Genomic DNA, 20431 nt, shown 5'->3' with positions numbered 1-20431 from the left:
TTCTGGTGTTTCATTACTTCAAAGGTGCACTCAGTCATATTTGTCTCATTAAAAAGTTATACACATAAAGAAATGAATAGAATTTAATAATAATAAAAAAACATTTACACCCACATAAGATTGGATGTCAGACTGCAGTCATGTCAACAAAAGCGGTTTTATTTAACATGAAAGTGGGTGGCCTCATGGGGGCCGACATGAGATTGCATGACCATCTGAGTACTACTATTTTTTTATTATTATTATAAATCTCTATCTCTGTCATCAGACAATTTGACTTGAGTTAATGAATCATGACTGTTGGTGAGTAGTGAATTTCTACAATGGCATTGATCACTGAATCCTGAGTTTATGCTCGATGCTATTAATTTACAATATATGAATGCATCACATGTCCTCAACTGTTGTATTGGCCAGCACAACATAAACAAAAGTGACTGAGTGCACCTTTAACACTCAGAACTGTAACGTAATTGTCTCCCTTTTTTTTACAGGTTATTATTTTGATACAGTACATCAGAAAATAGAGAAAAATGAGCTAATTTTAAAGGATGAATTGAAAATGCTTCTGCATTTATGCCAGTCTGCTGAAGATGTTATTATGGCAAGAAATGCCATTTACAGGTAAAATTGCCTCAGTTATTCCTTATATAGATATGGTTTATATTACAAGGATGTTTACACTACTGTGTTTGGGTAATATGTTTTTTTGTTAAAAGAAGTCTCTAATGGTCACCAAGGCTGCATATATTTGATCACAAATACAGTAAAACTGTGATTAGCTACAATATTGTTGTTATCATTAATTATTGTTTTCTATTTTAATATAAATTAAAATGTAATTTATTCCTGTTATACTCCAGTCTTCAGTGTCACATAATCCTTCAAAAATCCTTCCAATATGCTGATTTGGTGCTCAAGAAAGATTGCTTATTTTCAATGTTAAAAAACAAACAAACAGTTGTGCTGGTTGATTTGTTTTTGTTTTTTGGAAAGGATACTTTGAATAGGTAGTCATTTGTCTTTCCTGTCACTTTTGATCAATTTAATGTATCCTTGCTAATAAAAGCCTTGATTTATTTGAAAAATAAAATAAAAATCTTACTGACCCAAAGATTTTAATGGTAGTGTATGTTTACCCAAGAAGCAAATTTATGGTGTTTTAGTTGCATTCAGCATAATATCCATCTTAATGTTTTTCTACTAGTTAGTTAGTTGGGTTAGTTCACCCAAAAATGAAAATTCTGTCATCATTTACTCACCCTCATATTGTTCCAAACCTGTTCATCTTCCGAACACAAATGAAGATCTTTTTGATGAATTATGAGAGTTTTCTGTCCCTCCATTGACAGCTACGCAACTACCACTTTGACGCTTCAAAAAGTTCATAAAGATACCATAAAACAAATCCATATGAATTTAGCGGTTTAGTCCAAATTTTCTGAAGAGACTCGATTGCTTTAATGAACAGATTACATTTAAGCTTTATTCAGAAAATGTATCAGAACATTTTAAATAAACCGCCCAAATCATATGGATTCGTTTTACAATCTCTTAATTAACTTTTTGAAATGTCAAAGTGTCAGTTGCGTAGCTGTTAATGGGGGACAGAACGTTTTGGGTGAACTAACCCTTTAACACTGCTCTCTTTTTATTTATGTCCATTCCAGGTACCATAAAGAGAATCGTAACATGCCATTTGGGGAATTCAAGTTTGGGCCTCTTTTCATGAGGTTATGCTATGAGCTGGGTTTAGAGGAGCTGGCAGCCACAACTCTGACAGATCCAGTAGGTGAAAATTAACACACATTGTGCAAAAGCAATTCCATTTACTGCATGACCATGCAATAGTGGATGGATTGGATTGTAGTGAGATTTGACATTTTCTTTTTCTTGCTTAGGCTCTCAAAGGATTCTTTCCAGACTCTACATCCTTTAATATTGCCATTGACATACTTTTCACTAAACAGTGCTTCGAAAGTAAGTTTCTTCAGCTTATCTATCTATTCTCATAAAGAATGAAACTTCACGATCAATCAGATAATTTTATTGTGATCTGGTTCGCTTTCCTGTTGGCTTAAAAATGTGTTAGATAAAATAAAGAACTGAAATGTCTCGTATTTGAAAGCCAGCGAGACACATGTTTATCTGAGATTCTTGAGGGAATTAATCACCACAAACAAATCCTTAATCGGTGCAGCTTCCTATCTGCAAAAATGCAAAGAAGTCTGTCTGTTGTTGCCATGGTTTCAGTGGATGACTGATCGTGTTCTCACAGGTGGCCTGGAGGTGGTGGGAGAAATGAAAAAACAAGGAGTGCCGTTCAACAAGGACACCTTCATGCTAGCCTTTGCTACTTGTTATAAACTGGTAAAGACAGTGTAGAAGCAAGTATTGTATGCTTTGTATTAAAAACATCAACCTCCGGTTTTCGCAGGCAAGTCTAAAGCTAGTCCCAGACTAAAATGCAGGTTTGAGCTGTTTTAACTGAAAGCAACCTGCACTGACACATCACAGAATATGTCAGTGCCATTGTTTTGTCTTAAGATGCACACCAGTAATACTTAAATGCCCTAATTGAACTAAGGCCTAATCCTGGCTTAGTCTAAGCCCTGTTTTTGAAACCGGGCCTAAGAGTCACCAATGAATTGCTATAATCCCAGAAAAGATAAATGGTATTTTCAGCACATACAAGAACAATAACAGGTACAATGGGTCAAACCGTCTTGTGGCTTGTTTTTTTTTTGAGCATTAGGTTCTCACTGTAATTTTAAATTATGCTAGTACAACATTTTTTTATAGATGTCATTTATAAACAGTGTACACGTGTTTTTGTACCTTGGAATTGGCAGAACACCTCAAAGTCGTATCATATCTGTTTGACCCTGTTGGAAGAAGGTCAGACAAAAGGCAATATCATCCCTCGACATGCCTATTGCTTTGCAACTGCTCTTGCTCTCAAACAGGTAAGATGATTAAAATGTCAATATCCAATTTCATATGAAAGGATACATCTTACTCGTATGTTATGTAATGCCAAACAAATTAACTGAGTGGGTGTAACATCAAATTTTAGTAGTTAAATGGCATTCAGATGTTGTGAAATTGTAATTGAATCACAGACGAGATTGCATCTTTTGATATATTAACAGTAAATCCTAATTTGATCAATTTGTGAAGTGTTTATTTTTCATTGATGTATGTTGTAGAATGACATAGAGAGAGCCCAGACATTCTACTCGCAGATCATGAGCACGCACAGTCGGCTATGCCAGAACCTGAGAGTAAGTGTGTGTTCAAATCAGTCTTTGAAAGAGAGCTTGCATATGTGTAACCGCTCTGTTTCTAGGTTCTCATATTGGCTAAGAAGGGGTCCATGAAAGAGGCAATCGCTGCCCTCACAGCAGCCCAAGTGTCAAAGACTCCAGTGTTTGTGAAGAAAACAGAGTTCTCCCAGGAAGTGGTGAGATCAGCAACACACCTACAATACTTTTTCTTTATTATTGTTACTCATTCACCATGACTATTACATTTAAGAGTAAAAGTAAAGTCATTCTGTTCAGAGATGCATTTTAAACATTACGAGATTATTAAAGGGATACTTCACCTCTGGAAAGATGAATGTGTATTTAAAATGGGTCATTTATGTAGAAGAAATGTGAAATAATTTTTTAATTTGGAGCTTTCTAGACTGAGAAAAGCCAGAAAATGTATTTTTGGCTTATGTGGATGAAAGACAACAACTCCCAGAATGCACTTGCTTCGCTGCCCTAGGAGGCCACGCCTACCGGTAACGGAGCACAGCACAGTAGTTAAATAACAAGTCTATGCTAGTGAGTCTTCGTGATGAGTCTGCCCGGGATTTCGAGATTGCCCAAAATGTCCGGGATTCGGCTTTTGCGTTCTACAGTCGTCATTCATTATGTTTACTGTGGCGAGCAGGACGAGGCCGGTGGCGTGATTAACGATGAGCGGCCGACACCTGTGAGACGCACCGGTCTCGTATCTCTCACGGAGGAGCGGGAATTTTCTTAGCAATGTTAAAACGCACATCAACCGATCACTTGTTTAGCGTTCATGTAAACACTACATTCAGATTCACCAATCGGAATGAATTCAGTTAGATTGAAACAAAAGGTGTGCATGTAAACAATGAATGGCGACTGCAGAAAGCAAAAGCTGAATCCCGGACATTTTGTACGATCTCGACGGCCTGAAAATAGGCCACCTTCCGTCAACACAACGGAACTATTTTCAGGTGCTGCGTCATATCATTACGCCTGCTGCACTCATGGTACGGCATTGAAGTTTCTTGATTATTACGCAGGAATGAGAGTATAGTTCCTAGCCATACCAGCCTAGAAAATCGCAACTTTACATTTTCCGTCGGTCTTAGTGCACGATGTAACTACAGAAGAGTCAAGTTTTAAATAGGAAAAATATCAAAACTCTTTGGTCATTTTTCTTTAGAAATGCTAATGGTCTTGTCCACTTCAATGATGTATGCTAAGCTATGCTAAAAGTGGTACCGCCAGAACCGGAGATCGGCTGAATGGATTCAAAAACGGTAAAACTCAACAGTTTAACTCTGGGGGAGTTGTAAAATGAGCCTATTTCCAAAAAAAGTGGAGTATCCCTTTAAGCAATTAAGTGGAAATACTTATTAATGACCTTGAGGTACCTTAAGTGGACCCTTGTTTTTTGTTGTTGTTTTTTTCACAACCCATGTTTCACTAAGGGTACCCTTTGCTTTGTTGCAACTAAGCCCAGATCCTCAATTTATAAAAAAAGCCAAACACCTCTTGTATTAAAAGCATTTAAATAAATTAAACCAGAACCGGTTATAAAACGTGTTTTGTGTGTTTCCTCTCCCATTTTCGTCTCTCTCTCTCTCTCCTTTCCGCTCTTTCAGGTTAATGAATTGAGGAAGAAGAGTGCTGGTGGGCTGTGGGAGGGACACGTGGAGCGGGTGGTGAGACAGTTAGAGGAGGCTGGTCAGATCACCAAACAGACCCTTGATGAGATCTTGTGTCACACTCCCTCTAGAAAGGCGAGGCCTCTGGGAATATTGGAGCAGGAAAGAAAGATCAGCCGAAGGACTTTTAAAACTTTGCAGTCTGCATTGCGGTTAGAGTGAATCCAGGGAGTTCAAGACTCTCAGCATTAGTATATTATATTACGAGAGTGAAGGGGTATCCTTGATCTGCACACACCGTAGACGCAGTCCATTCAAGCTCAGTATTTGGCATCATCTACCTCCTGCTGTTTTAAGCCAGTTACTGTTGCCTTGAGTTGTTGAAATCAAGAAAGGAATTTAATCACTTTAATAAAGTGATGTTCCTCTAATTTGGTATCACGTGCATTTTTGTATTCCTTTTTAAAGGGAAATGGAAGAAATGTGAATAGAGAAGCAATCAGGTGATAACTGTGAACCCTCTTTATTTTTCAATCTTAACCAGCAACGTACAACACTTTAAAGTGTTGATAAATGCTATTAAAAAAGTGTTGCTTTATGTCTTCTAAACAAAACAGAGAAGCAAGATGTTCTGCTGGAAGAGAAATGGGCAGTTGATGTGTTTTGTATGTGGTCAGGGTGTCATGCATGCAAGAGATGTATAAAAACGTATTTTATTTTTAATGTGATAGTATTGATTGAGGGTTTGAATACTTTGGCTGTCCATATCCTGAGTTTATCAAAATGCTCATAAGGTGTGGCTGCCTTGAATGTGTTTCCCCAGTTGATATTTCAATAAAAAAAGAAATGGGCAAATAATCAGGTTTTTTATTTATTTAAAATTCTATATTTAAGTTAATCAAATTCTGAAATTGTGGTTTGTGATGAAGTGAGATTTGCTTAACTCTCACGGACATGAAGTCAAGAGTTAAGGGTTTCACTTTATTTTGATGGTCCTTTTAACACATTCTGTTGACTAGTTGCCCCTACATGTCTACTAACTCTCATTAGAGTGTTAGTAGAGTATTAGTAGACTGTAACTACCGGTATGTCAACTTATTCTAACATAAACCTACCAAAGTAGTTATAGTCAGTGGAATGTCTGTCGGAGGAGCAACACACAGAGTTAGCAGGTATTAAGCAGACAGTCTACTTCTCTAATGAGAGTTAGTTGACACGTAGTTGCAAAGTTACTAGTCAACAGAATGTTAAGGGACCATCAAAATAAAGTGTTTCTGAGTTAAGTTTAGCATTTTATGAGGCACTTTTTAGATCTTCGTGGTCATTTTGTCCCATATTATGTGACATTGTTCACAATCACAACACTTCTTATATTACTGTCTCCCTTTGATGAATAATATATTGTTTTTTTATTCATTTTTATACAACAGTTCTCTTTGGTTCTCGCAACTGATTGGCCGAGAGCCTTTTCCAGCCGTGCGATATTCCCCCAGTATCAGCACTTTAACCGTTTCACCGATTGTATCACTCCGCCTGCAACATTTCTCACAGAGAGCGTCATGGCAAACCATCATAGTTTTACAAATACTACGTTTATTGTGTAATGTAGTTTCTAAGAGGTTTTATTTTTATTTTTTAGGTGAGAATGTAGTTATTTAGACCTCAAATATGCAACTTATATATAAATATAGCGCATACTTGTTTAGACGTTTTCTGTGAGCTCCAGACCGTCAAGGTCGTTCAGCGCTCATGTACCTGCGTGAACAGCTTTATCTCGGCCAGTCGTTCAGGAATTTGCAGCTGGCCCTTACAGTCTATGAGCTGGCCCTTATAAAGTTTTAGTTTAAACATGAGGTAGCCTATAATTCATTTTGGGTATGGGCAATCTTTGGTCTTATTAATCTATTCCTTGTTAAAGAGCAAATTGATTTGGCCAAGGGCAAAGTTAAGTTTCATAACTTCATATTTAACTGACAATCTGTTCTATAACTAGCGCTGCTTTTGTACTTTTTAACTGAACAGTTTATTGCTTGTTTTTTTTGCTATTGTACAAACTTATACTTTTATAATGGCTAATTTTTTTTTTTTTTTTCAATATTATATTTCAATAAATAATATATTGTATTTGTATATAAATAACATGCCATATTGAGACGCTCCAGTGATTGTGATTTCAACTTCAGTGAAAGTTGCAATATTATACCTTTAGATGGCAGCAAATATCAGTCAGGGCAGGGGTCAGGAGCTGCTGGAGCAAAGGACTTATAATTGAAAGGGACTGAAACAAGGTTGTAAAGATGCAATTTATGGGAAATCCCCTCAACTGTTAAATGGACAAAGACAAAGAAATCGCTTTTCTCAGCGGAGCGGACATTCAAACTGATTTTGTTATTATGACTGAATATAAGATGACCTGAAGAATATCAGCAAGATGCAGGTAATGGCCTACACACGTTTAGTCGACCTCTTTCTCTCTCTAATAATCTATTACCATAGGCTTCAATGAAACTAACGTTTCTTCATTTCTAGTTCTTAAAGGTGCTCTAAGCGATGTCATGTGTTTTTTAGGTCAAAACATTTTTTGTCACATACAGCAAACATCTCCTCACTATCCGCTGGCTGCCTGTCCCCTGAACACACTGTAAAGAAACGCGATCTCTGTAGACAGCCCATGCTTCACAAACAGCACCAAAAACAAACTGCAGCGACCCGCTCCCCAAAACATAACAAACTGTTCCAGCCAATGACCGACAAGAAGGGTTTGGGGGTGTGGTTTGGGGGGTTAGTGTGCGGATGAGGAGGAGGAGGGAGGGTCTAGCTAGCCTCCGTTTTGTTTGACAATAGTTCGAACGTCAACAAGAAGTGACGTCACCCAGGATCGCTTAGAGAACCTTTAAGTGACATTTGAGAATTAATAAAGGGGGCTTGGTCACAACTGTCAGATTTGAATCCGTAGCGGAAGGAAATAGTTCCACACAAAAGAGGGTGTACAGCCATATCGCACTGCTACTCGTAATTTTGCTAATCTAAATCTCGTTGGATAAAAGCTTTCAAGTTTTTCAGTTAATTCAAATCTCCCCAGTATATAGTGCATCCAAAAAAAGTTAATTCTGTCATCATGTAACGTTACTCACCCTCATGCAATTATGAGTTTTTTTTTAAAACTATTATTCTCATTTTTTATGTGTATATAGCATCTTTATTTTGTTTCGTCTAGTTTAATTGTTGTACACAGAACAATGATGCAACTGTAAATAAATAATTCGCCCAACGTGGGGCTCGAACCCGCGACCCTGAGAAGAGTCTCATGCTCTAAATCCCGTGCAGTGACTCGACGAGCGCTAGGACCCAGGCAGTGCCGTACAGAGGCTTATCGCTGTCGATGTGCGGTGATCCGGGCCAGGCTGAGTCCATGTATGTAAGCTAGCCTAGCGTCACCAACAACCCAACGCCCACGAAACACGCTCATTTCACACGGGTCCATCCACTGTAAACTCTCGCGGAGACCTCATCTTCCGCTCGATAACAGCCGGTCTTGAAGCTGAAGGTCAAGGTAGAGGCCGTTTTTTGATGCGAAAGGGTGTAGATCTGTGCGCCTACACACACACACACACACATACACACACGCACAGAGAGAGAGAGACTCCAGACATAACGTTACAAGATGGAGTGCCAGTGGAAACCCGACGAGCAGGGACTTCAGCAGATCCTACAGCTGCTCAAGGAATCACAGTCCCCGGACACATCAACGCAACGATCCGTCCAACAAGTATCCTTTACCTCACTGTAAAACAGTGCTGAAGGATGTCGGGCGAACGAGAGGATGGCGGAGGTCAGGAGGAGTTGGCCTGTGATTAGCTCATACGTTAGTTGGTGCTTGAGATTTGAAAGACACGCAGTTAGTTATTTAACGTTAGTTTGTTTATTTTGTATCTGTAGATTGGTATGGTGTCAGCAGGTGTATAGCTGCCAGTCGGGGAGTGTTTAAGTTAAAGGGGTAGCAGCTAGTTCACCCAAAAACGAACATCTGCCGTCAGCCTCACGTTATTCCAAAAATGTATGATTTTGTTGTATGTAACATAAATGAAGATATTTTAAGAAACGCCTGTGTTATTATTTTTTTTGTCCGTACAATGGAAGTCAATGGTCACCAAAACCGTTATCAACATTCCTTAAAATATCTTAATTTAATTTTACGCCCCACAGAAGAAAGAATGTCACAATGGTTTAAGACATTGGGGTAACGTTACGTAAATGATGACTGAATTTTCATTTTTTAGTGAACTAGGCTACTATACTTTAGATCAAATAGCGTGTTTAACGTTAGCTGAAACACATATTTGAGATTAATTTCAAACAGTCATCTTATCTAATAAATGAGGGTTGTGCGCAAAACATATGTTTTACAGTAATTTTGGGCATCATAGGCGCGTTTGTAACACTTCATACTGAAATGTTGTCTAGGTAGGCTGCTCGCTGCTCACTGTTATGAGACGCAGATTAGACGGACCTCCATCTGCAGTGGCGCGAGTATTATCACGATTTTCTGTCACATAATCGGATGCAGCTCAGACAAAGACATCTGACATTGGCGATGTTTCAGCCTTTATTCCACATTGGGAGAGAAGTGAGGAAGATGTGTCAGTGGGTGAACTGTGACGCCCCTTCATCTAGCAAATCATGCATCGTCTTTTGTCCATCAGAACGCTATAAAAATGCTTTACTAAAAACCTTTACGACATTTTAAGCTTTTAAATGTCAAAGACCATTTTCAAAATTTCAGGTAAAATGAATGTCACAACAGATATATCCAGGTATATAATACGTGTCATATATTTTTGCTTTATTTTATTTTATTTATATGAAAAAAAAAAAGGCATTGCTCAAAATATTTTCATTTATGTTCCACAGAAGAAAGAAAGTCATATAGGTTTGGAAAAATGGATGAGAAAATTATATGACAGAATTTTATTTTTGGGTGAACTGTCCCTTTAAGCTTTTTCTTTAAATGGTAGCTGTGGCCATATATCTATGGCTCTGAGTTAGTTCTTCTATGCCACAGGTGTCCAAACCTGGTTCTGGAGGGCCACTGTCCTGTAGAGTTTAGTTCCAACTTGCTTCAACACACCTGCCAGGAAGTTTCTAGTATGCCTATACGATCTTGAATAGCTTGTGTAACGGACGTAGGCCTGTCTTTAGCTTCCTTTTTTGTGCACACGCCTCCCACACCGGAGACTCCAGTTCGAATTCCGCTCGGAGTGGGTCAAGTAGGACCAGTTACACTGGTTCAGGTATGTTTAATTGGGGTTGGAGCTAAACTTTGCAGAACAGTTGCCCTCAAGGAGTAGGATTGGACAACCCTTTACTATGCACTTTCTACACCAGCGATGGGCCATGTCAGTCCTGGAGTGCTGCTGTCCTGCAGAGTTTAGTTCCAACCCTAATCAAACACACCTGAACAAGCTAATGCCCTGTACACATTGTACCATTTTGGGGTGTCCCAGACGAAAGATGACCAATCGTGCCAATTTCTGTGGTCGTGGCTCCTAAACGGTGGTCCTACACCGTACAGTGAGAGAGGTTCAAAGATGGCCGTTGTCACAGTCTTGCGACCAAAGATAATCTGTGATAATTTTCTGACAGGGTCAGAAATTTAGCATGATCATCTCACAGTGTGTTTGCTGCTACGACCTACGTCTACTGACTAGCTAACAAAAATGCAACAAGAAATGGTGTATTGATCAACGCGACATGGCACTAAAACTTAAAGGGTTAGTTCACCCAAAAATGAAAATGATGTCATTAATGACTCACCCTCATGTCGTCCCAAGCCCGTAAGACCTCCGTTCATCTTCGGAACACAGTTTAAGATATTTTAGATTTAGTCCGAGAGCTTTCTGTCCCTCCATTGAAAATGTATGTACGGTATACTGTCCTTGTCCAGAAAGGAAATAAAGACATCATCAAAGTAGTCCATGTGACATCAGTGGGTTAGTTAGAATGTTTTGAAGCATCGAAAATACATTTTGGTCCAAAAATAACAAAAACTACGACTTTATTCAGCATTGCATTCTCTTCCGGCCGCGTTCAGCCACGTTCAGTGACGCTGCTGACGTGTAATCTGGTGCGCCCGAGCTTCGTTTACAGTCTGAGGGAGACGCACGCTGTAAACAAAACAATCTTAGCAAACATGTCTAAGGGTTTCGACACAGAGGAAGACTTGCATTTTTTTGCCCAGCCATATTTATTTGAACCCGAATTCACGGAAGCACCAGATGACACGTCAGCAGCGTCACTGAACGTGGATTGACAACAGAACCGGAAGACAATACAATGCTGAACAAAGTCGTAGTTTTTGTTATTTTTGGACCAAAATGTATTTTCGATGCTTCAAAACATTCTAACTAACCCACTGATGTCACATGGACTACTTTGATGATGTCTTTATTTCCTTTCTGGACAAGGACAGTATATCGTACATACATTTGACAGAAAGCTCTCGGACTAAATCTAAAATATCTTAAACTGTGTTCCGAAGATGAACGGAGGTCTTACGGGCTTGGAACGACATGAGGGTGAGTCATCAATGACATAATTTTCATTTTTGGGTGAACTAACCCTTTAAAACTACACTTACCTCAAGCTCCATTTGCAAAATTGGCATGCCAAGTTGGCTCCTTTTCCCTAGCCATCCCACCCCTGCTCTACAGAATTATCTCAGATGATAGCAGACTTACTGAATTATTTTGTATTATTTTCATTTTTTAATGCATTTAGGCTACTCAATATCGATGTTTGTGTATTATTTTTTTTTTTTAAATTAGCTCATTTAAATGGCCTTTTGTCCCAAGTATATTTTATTTTATTTATATAAGTAATTTATACTCAATGTTAAATTATATTCACACATCATCATTTGCGTATTAACCATTTGCTCATATATTCATAGGTTCATTCATTGATGCAATCATCCATCCATTGTAAACAGCATGTGGTTAGTCCATAAAGTACGTGCACTGATGCACATTTCCCCTGCTGTTTGTATTATCCTCTGTCTCTGTGGTCTGGATGTCTTTCCTTAATGTTCACCACAGAAACTTGAGCAGCTCAATCAATACCCGGACTTCAACAACTACCTAATATTTGTGCTCACAAAGCTAAAGACGGAAGGTAAGATGTGCATGTTAACATTAACTTATTGTATTACGCTTGATTTATAATTTTGATTTGGGATGTGAGAGTCAAGCATCTGGATAGATATGGGTCATGTTAATTTGAAAGCCTATAACCTTTTGATTTTTACGTAGGCACATTGTGTGATGGGAGGCACTGCTAGTAGGTGCAGGAAATGATCTTTTGTCAGTCTGCATGGTGGTTGTTGCAGTTTATGAGGTTTGACATGACAGGTTGTGTGACTTATATTGCTGTTTCTGGAAGGGAGTTGAGTCAGGCAGGATGACGCTCAGTTCTAGGTGTTTAGTCTCTGTAGTGTCTTCTGAAGCCAGTGTCTTTATAGCTGGTGTGACTTCAGGTCAGTGGTAATCTCTGTCAAGTGCACTGGGAGCTTAGCTGCACTGACCTTTTGAATCTGTGTCCTCCGTCAAGCCCCAGGTCACAGAGCATGTTTTGAAACGACACAAGTTCATCTGCCAAGGTTTCTCCCTCTTTTTCCTGAATTAGCCCAAGGTCCATTTAAAAACAGAAGGTTCTTTATTAAGCATCTACCAAACCAGTTCAGAGCTGAACAATAAGGTTTGTTTCAGTGAGCTGTAGTTTGATTTTAAACACAATTTGTTAACTTTTATTTTATTTTAAACAACATATTTTTATAAGTGTCAAAATAATTTGTTATAATATAATATAAAAACAGAAGGTCCTTAATTAAACATCCACCTAACCAGTTGGCTCAACAGTTAGGATTGTGCAGTGTGGGCTGTAGTTTTGTTTGTTTTAAACACATTTTTAAACAACTTATTTATATTTATATTTAAACGGAAGGCACTTCTTTATTAAGCATCCATGCAGTGCGTTTTAATTATTATTTTAATAATTTAATTATTATTATTAACTAAGGGATAGTTCTAGCCTGGGAAAACCCAGACAACTTCCGGCAAATTTAGATTTGCTCTGAAAGTTAGTCTGGCAAAGAGCTCATTCAAGCTCATTTCCAATCCGCCGAAATCCCGGCACCAACCAGAAACGTTGGGGCGGTCTTTACACGATGACGACAGCGCTGGGATTTTGAAGCAGATTTTGTAGCCTACATTACAAAGATGGATGCCGCCGTCGAACATCATTCATTCGAATCCGCTATCTCGTCTGTTTTAAGCGATTTGAACGTTTCCTTTTTGTTAAAAACGGAGCAAAGAACAACACTCGGAGATGTTTCTCCGCCGCTCTGCATACGTCATCTCCTTCATCGCTCTGATTGGTTTAAGGTCTATCCGCGACGTCCGTTGGTGACGCCCCTCTGGAAATGATTTGTCTATGACGCTTTGCCAGACCATAACTCAGTTACAACTGAGATGGTCTGGTTTTAACCAGGCTAGGATAGTTCCCCCAAAAATGAAAATTAGCTCATGATTTACTCACCCTCAAGTCATCATTGACATTCTTCTTACAATACATCGGAGTTATATTAAAAAATGTCCTGGCTCTTCCAAGCTTTATACTGGCAGTGAATGGCCGTTTCTGTTTTGTAGTCCATCAAAGCGCATCTATCCATCATAAAAGTGCTCCACACGGCTCCGGGGGGTTGATATATTGATCAGCCTTCTGAAGCGAAGTGAACATATTTAACATGTTACAAAGTAAAATTCTAGCTTCCGGCCAAACGGCCATACGCAGTCTACTTGCGCCTAAAGCGCAACTTACGCAACTTGTGACGTCAGAGGTAGTGTTGTGTGTCATGGCGTAGCGTAAATATCAGCAGTACGTCGCATTACTCACATAAGTTATGCTGTAGGCTTAAGTGGAATCCGTATGTTCGTTTGGCCGGAAGCTAGATATTTTACTTTGTAAAGTTTTAAATATGGATATTTTTCTTAAACTCATCGCTTCGCTTCAGAAGGCCTTTATTAACCCCCCGGAGCCGTGTGGAGCACTTTTATGATGGATAGATGCACTTTGATGGACTTCAAAACAGAAACGGCCATTCACTGCCAGTATAAAGCTTGGAAGAGCCAGGACCTTTTTTACTATAACTCCGATTGTGTTCGTCTGAAAGAAGAATGTCATATACAACTATGATGAATTGAGGGTGAGTAAATCATGGGCTAAGTTTCATTTTTGGGGGAACTATCCCTTTAAGCCACATGTTTTTGTTTTAAATTTGTAATAATACATGTATTCTCTTATAATATTAGTTACAGTTTATCCCTGCAGTTGTTTGTGTCTTTCTTTCCTTTAATTCTAATCTTGGCCTTTGCCGAGGGCTGTATTTTCCACCCAGTCTGAAAGTAATGCTTTTCATCCTTTCTTTCTCATAGATGAGCCTACTCGCTCTCTCAGTGGCCTCATTTTGAAGAACAATGTTAAGGCCCATTACCAGAACTTCCCAAACGGCGTGTCTGACTTCATCAAAAATGAGTGTCTGCAGAACATTGGAGACTCTTCACCGCTCATCAGAGCCACAGTGGGTGAGTATGGACCGACAGAACTTTTATTTATCTGGCTCTGAGCCAAAGCGTTTACCATCATGATTTGAACAATATTATGCCTTAGGGGTCTGTGTATAGCTTTTATTGACTACGTGGTACAAATCCGATTTTTGTGCATATCCGATTGGAATCCGATCTTAGCAAGTGTGAATGGCAAAAAATCACATGAAATCCGCTTCAAGCTACATTCATATGGTTTGAAATCCTATTCAAATTGCATTTCTGGAAATCCGTTTCAGTCTGACCGCTCTGATTGGGTTTCGCATGGTTTATGTGACATTTTGACGGCACGTAATACGTAAACGTCAGACGTTGTTATAGGAAACATGTTGAAAGTCGCTGCTGAAACAAGGGTGTGTTGTTGCAAAGTGCCAGACGAGCATTGGCATGAACACACAAATCGGATCGGAACAGTTGCGATACACAGTGTGGACACTGGACAGTCAATCATTTTTGATCAGATTCCAATTGGATACACAAATAATCGTATTTGGTCCTATGTCTGACACAATGTGTCTGAATTAGCTGCTTTTTGTGATTGTGATTAGACTGTGAAGAGGTATATGCAGTGCTGTGTTTCTATGGTTACCCAGCATCTTGCAAAACAACATGAAATGTATAATTCATCCTCTACTTGTTTATTTGGTTTGAAAATTGTCTTTTATGAATGTCTTCCCACACATTGATGAATACAGTAATGGCCAAAAGTGATATCTGCAGGAGATATTTGTTTTTAATGACCCTTAGTTCGATTAAACCATCACCATATGAGGCAAAGTATTTATTTTTGTAAAATATTTAAAAAGTAGTAGTACAAAACACTAAACTTGTTTAAGGTATTTATCTGGCAAAATTATTTACAGCTACAGGTTTTATTGTACTATGCAAAAAAGAAAATGCATAGAAAAACAAAAAAGCTCACAGGAAAAAGCATGCTCTGACAACAACATAATCAGTTATTAATATTTTGATGGTTCTCTCTTGTTTTTGCATGTGTTTGTATGACAGTCTGACCAAAAATTTGGCATATTTCATTGCGATCACAAATAATGATACAAAAAATATTCCAAGCGCAACTACACAATATGCTTAAATCTTCAACACATTTTTAATAATATTTGAATAAATGGTGAAGATGTAAATTTTTCGAGGCCGGACATGACTTTTTATCTATCTATCTATCTATCTATCTATCTATCTATCTATCTATCTATCTATCTATCTATCTATCTATCTATCTATCTATCTATCTATCTATCTATCATCTAAAAACTGTACTCAAAAGTACAAGTACTTATAGAAATATTTACTAAAAGTAATAATCTTAATAGTTACTTGAGTAAGAGTAAAAAAGTATCCAATGAAAAAACGACTCAAGTAGCTAGTTACTAGTTACTTCGGATCAAATAGGCATATATATAATAACGTTATTATTTAGATATTTAATTTGATTAGGCATTTAATTTAAATAATAATAATTATCATAATTAGATGGGCTATCTTTGCAACAAACACAGAAGATACAAGCATTATTTCTATCATCTGTAGCCCCAAAATCATTGCATGTTCTTTGGTTTGTATAAAAAAATAACTTATACAACTACATTTGCATTATTAGACAATGTCGAAATAGTGAACATGCAGAGTTTTGTTTTCAAATGCATGTAAAGGGAGCCACATGGAGAAGAAAGAGTTAAAACTCTTCGCATGTGCTCGCGCCCATGACCGTTACTGAACATCTGAACACAAACAACAATCAAATGCACATCGACGGATCTTCTTCCGTCTGTTCCTCAATGTAATCAAATGTATCTAATATTTCTCCAGGCGCGTGTAAACTGGTTAACTATGTCTAAGCAAAGGCGTTCATTTTCAAGACGAACAGGTGACCGCCACTGCGCAATACACACAAACTACTGCGGGTTGGCGGGTGTTCATTTCATACTCTGTGAACAATGGTATCTTATTTAATTAATGTATAAATTAAGGTATGTCCAAAAAACTGGTAATACTGGTCATACTTTCTAGTAGTGGTATCGTGGCATAATAATCTGTTTGGTTGTAAAATGTATTACCTGAATGGAATGAAATCGAATATAGTTCTACCTGTGGAATCGTTCACAGACAGCATATGCAGATGTTCCACTAATTAAGATCTTCATCACTTGCAAACAATAGGATTTTGCAAAAACATTTGCTTTTATTGACTGTAGGTCCACGGCCACTTCATCCAACGCTCTTAATTTCCTATTACGACTCCGAGTGAGAAACCGATTCAGATGATTCAGTGCGTGCAGGAAACGCATCATTCAAACTGATTAGCTGATTACTGATCAAGTCATTGAACAGAATCGACTTAAACGAGTGATTCATTTGTGAATGAGGCATCGCTCATGCCCCAGAAAAAAGAGACCGCACGCTTGGAATAAACTATGCTTTTCTTAACATGTATTGCATCAAATTAAAGTAACGAGAGGAATGTCGCCCAGCGTAACGAAGTAAAAGTACAGGTTTTTTTTCATTAGAAATGTACTCAAGTTAAAGTAAAAGTACCCACATTTAAATCTCATCTTAAAAGTACAAATTTTCCCCCAAAAATACTCAAGTAAATGTAAAGAAGTAAATGTACTTCGTTACTACCAGTACCCACCTCTATATGTCTATCTGTGATCACCATTTCAGTTGTATCCGGAACTTTCCATGGCCATCTCTCGTCATACACAGAGAGACTGTCCATTCATTTTCTAAAATGCTATACAGACTAGTCTACTGTAAATGGTGCATTATGTGCATATGTTTGTGTTCTTCAGGTATTCTGATCACAACTATAGCCTCTAAAGGGGAGTTACAGAATTGGCCGGAGCTTCTACCTAAACTCTGTTCACTGCTGGACTCAGAGGACTATAACACTTGTGAAGTAAGATGCACACACTCTTTCTGAAGCTGTCTGCAGTCCTTTCTCTCCTCCTCGTGTTTCTCGCATTATCCTATGTTTCTTTCTCTCTTTGTCCCTCTAAGTGGAGCTGTGTGATGATGGATGTTGCGGACTTCTCATTTAAACCTGTAGTGTAGCTCAATGCTTCATGATCTAAGCTCTCAGCAGTATATCTGAGGTTTGCTGATACACATGAACTGCAGCATTTCTCCACAGGGAGGTTTCTCTGCTTGGCTTCATGATGTGAAAGGAATGTGATCATCAAACTGCCCTCTGTGGGATTTTTACATCTGTCATTGATTTAGTTGGTTTGTTATTGGTCTCTGTGTTTGGTTGTAATGTTTTGTTGAAGATTGTTTCAAGCTTGTGTACAAATACTTAGTTTGTAATATGTTAGTTCGGATGGTTGTGTTCTTGAGCAGCAAATCAGCATATTAGAATGATTTCTGAAGGATCATGTGACACTGAAGACTGGACTAATGATGCTGAAAATTCAGCTTTACAATCACAGGAATACGTTACATTTTAAAATACTATTCATAGAAAAGTTATTTTAATTGTAATAATATTTCACAATATCTTCAATTTCTGAATAAATACAGCCTTGGTGAAAATAAGAGACTTCTTTTAAAAACATCAACACATCTTACTGGCCCCAAACTTTTGAATGGTAATGTAAATAGGCCTAATTAATAATAATTCAAAAATATTATAATTTTATTTAGCAAAAATAACAATCCGCTATAGGGTGCTGTGCAGTGATATGGTCAACAGGTGTTTTACATCTTATCTGCTACTATTGGTATTGGTGCGTTCACGGCACACTGTCATAATTACCGTAATCATGAGATTCTGATATGAATTCTTTTTACAAGTTAAAACCCTGATTTGGTTGATTTGTCCTCTCACAATTATTAGGTAATAATATTGATATTCGACATAGTGTGAATGTGTACGCACCATATATTATACATATTTTGTGGGCGGCAGTGGCTCAGTGGTTCATGTGGGTTGTCTACAAACCGGAAGGTTGGTGGTTCAATCCCCGGTTCCACCTGACCAAGTGTCGAGGTGTCCATGAGCAAGACACCTAACCCCAGCTGCTCCCGACGAGCTGGATAGCGCCTTGCATGGCTGCCGTCGCCCGTCGGTGTATGAATGAGTGAGTGAATAGGTGAATGTGAGGCAAATTGTAAAGCGCTTTGGTGGCCATTGGGTCAGTGAAAGCGCTATATAAATGCAGTCCATTTACCATTTACCATATTTTGCTAGAATGCTATATTGACCATTTAGAAGCTAGAACTGGATCAATCTGTTTTTATAAATTTGTAATAGCAAATATATAAATAAAACATTATTTATTATTATTATATACGTACATTTAGAGACTAGTTTCAGTCCCCACTGTCATTATCTATGCAATAACATTAGTATCCCTTTGGACGAATTTGATTTGCTGATGCATGTACGTAAAACTCTTTGAGCCCTGAGCATCTGGACTCAAGGCTAAGCAGCTGAAGTTTTGGCATTAGGTCAGTACAGTGTGCATGTACCCATGCGCACACAAACCTATCTCTGTTTTGATGTTGCATAGATTAAGATTGCAAATTGGAGGTTTGGCCTTTAATATAGGGAAATGCTTTGTAAAATTTGCTTTACCAGTTTCTGTGTTCTAAGTACAGACATACCCCTGGTGAACCCACACTTGTCATCCCGAAAATAGGACTTTTATGTGCCTGTGTGCAGTAATTGAGTAAATTTTATGTCACACACCCACACACATGAACTCGCAGTACAATGCTCTGCCCTGTGTGACTGCGAGACACTTGCTGAGCAGGCTTGTTAGCACAGATTGAGGCCAGTTATTTTCTACTGGGGAGATCAGATGTGATCACAGGTTTGGAGACTGTGCACTGCACACTTTCAGACTCTCCTGTCCTTCTCCTACATGACAGTGCTGTTCAACAGTCCACATTAAAAAATCGAATTGAATATGTCTAATTTAAACCTGTAAATTAGACTAAGTTTTAGGGTTTTGAAGTGTTACATAAAAAGAGAAATAGACATTAACTGTAAATTGTACAAACGATTTTCTCATGAGAGGGGATGAATGAATAACCAAGATATTCTGAAATTAATGAATTCAATTCAGATTTAACTTAAATTGTCATGATGATAATATAATTTTTGAAAAAAAAAAAAACTTAGAACAAGTTATAAAAACGCAAAATAGGTGCATGTTTGAATGCCACTGTATATGTGAATTAAATTATTTTTTGTTTAAGTTTATGTCAGTAAGATTTCTTTTTAAGAATGACTACTTTTATTCAGAAACGATACAAAAGTTAATGTTTAAAATTGTATTTTTGATTAGATAAATGCAGCCTTGGTGAGCATAAGAGACTTTTTTCAAAAACATTAAAATATTTATACTGACTACATTTTTTTTTTAAGAAAAGAAAAAAAACTTTAGTTAGTCTGTTTTACCTAGACTGTATTACAAATATTTGTTCTTATTTTTTAATGTGTCAAATTACATGCACATTACATTGCTTGGGGTGTGTGTGTGGAATGTCACACCCTCTGCCTGTAATTATTGGCAAATCCTGATGCAGCATGCGGTCTGACTATGTAGAATATGCATCTGTAATTAGGGGTGTGCATGTGCCTGAAAGATGCAGTTACATCAAAGTTACTTGTGAGGAATCTCTCTTACATGCCCATGCTATCTTTCAATGAAATGCAGTCCTCCACAGCTATGCATGTGCTCCTCTAGCTCAACTGCTTGGAATATGCTGAGCACCATGCCAGAGACATTATATGGGGGAGGAGGAGACGAACCACTCGTAGATAAATGTATGGGAGAAATATTAAGCCTCAATATAGTGGCAGGCAGCAGGAATGAGAGTCTGCCTTTTAATA

General features: G+C 38.0%; 2 protein-coding genes across 3 annotated transcripts in view; both read left to right on the top strand.

Moving 5' to 3' along the window:
• The first annotated feature begins 278 nt into the window (after positions 1-278).
• On the top strand, positions 279-5773 carry ptcd2 (pentatricopeptide repeat domain 2). The gene is made up of 9 exons (XM_056241382.1): positions 279-303; positions 495-624; positions 1671-1788; positions 1902-1980; positions 2279-2370; positions 2853-2966; positions 3210-3284; positions 3350-3463; positions 4913-5773. The coding sequence occupies exons 1-9, from the start codon at positions 294-296 to the stop codon at positions 5135-5137; spliced, it is 957 nt and encodes a 318-aa protein (XP_056097357.1). The 5' UTR covers positions 279-293; the 3' UTR covers positions 5138-5773.
• Positions 5774-8299: 2526 nt separating this feature from the next.
• tnpo1 (transportin 1) overlaps positions 8300-20431 on the top strand; it is a 30352-nt gene continuing 18220 nt past the window's right edge. For both annotated transcript variants that reach the window (XR_008805631.1, XM_056241368.1), the window contains exons 1-4: positions 8300-8684; positions 12010-12085; positions 14404-14553; positions 17385-17491. Coding sequence is in view for 1 of the 2 variants with exons in the window: in XM_056241368.1 (XP_056097343.1) it covers positions 8580-8684; positions 12010-12085; positions 14404-14553; positions 17385-17491 (438 nt within the window). In the remaining variant the exon portion in view is untranslated. The remainder of the gene's footprint in view (positions 8685-12009; positions 12086-14403; positions 14554-17384; positions 17492-20431) is intronic.

This window comes from Rhinichthys klamathensis, unplaced genomic scaffold (assembly GCF_029890125.1).
Source record: "Rhinichthys klamathensis goyatoka isolate OS25496 unplaced genomic scaffold, OSU_Roscu_1.1 h1tg000639l_1, whole genome shotgun sequence".
NCBI classification, from domain to species: Eukaryota; Metazoa; Chordata; class Actinopteri; order Cypriniformes; family Leuciscidae; genus Rhinichthys; species Rhinichthys klamathensis.
Note: the sequence above shows the minus strand (reverse complement) of the source record. Positions and strands in the feature narration are given on the sequence as shown.

Bases quoted from the DNA above. Each gene is read 5' to 3' on its own strand.
- ptcd2 (XM_056241382.1), top strand. The intron at 2,371-2,852 runs GTAAAGACAGTG...TGGAATTGGCAG, and splicing joins TTGCTACTTGTTATAAACTG to AACACCTCAAAGTCGTATCA. The intron at 3,285-3,349 runs GTAAGTGTGTGT...CTCTGTTTCTAG, and splicing joins GGCTATGCCAGAACCTGAGA to GTTCTCATATTGGCTAAGAA.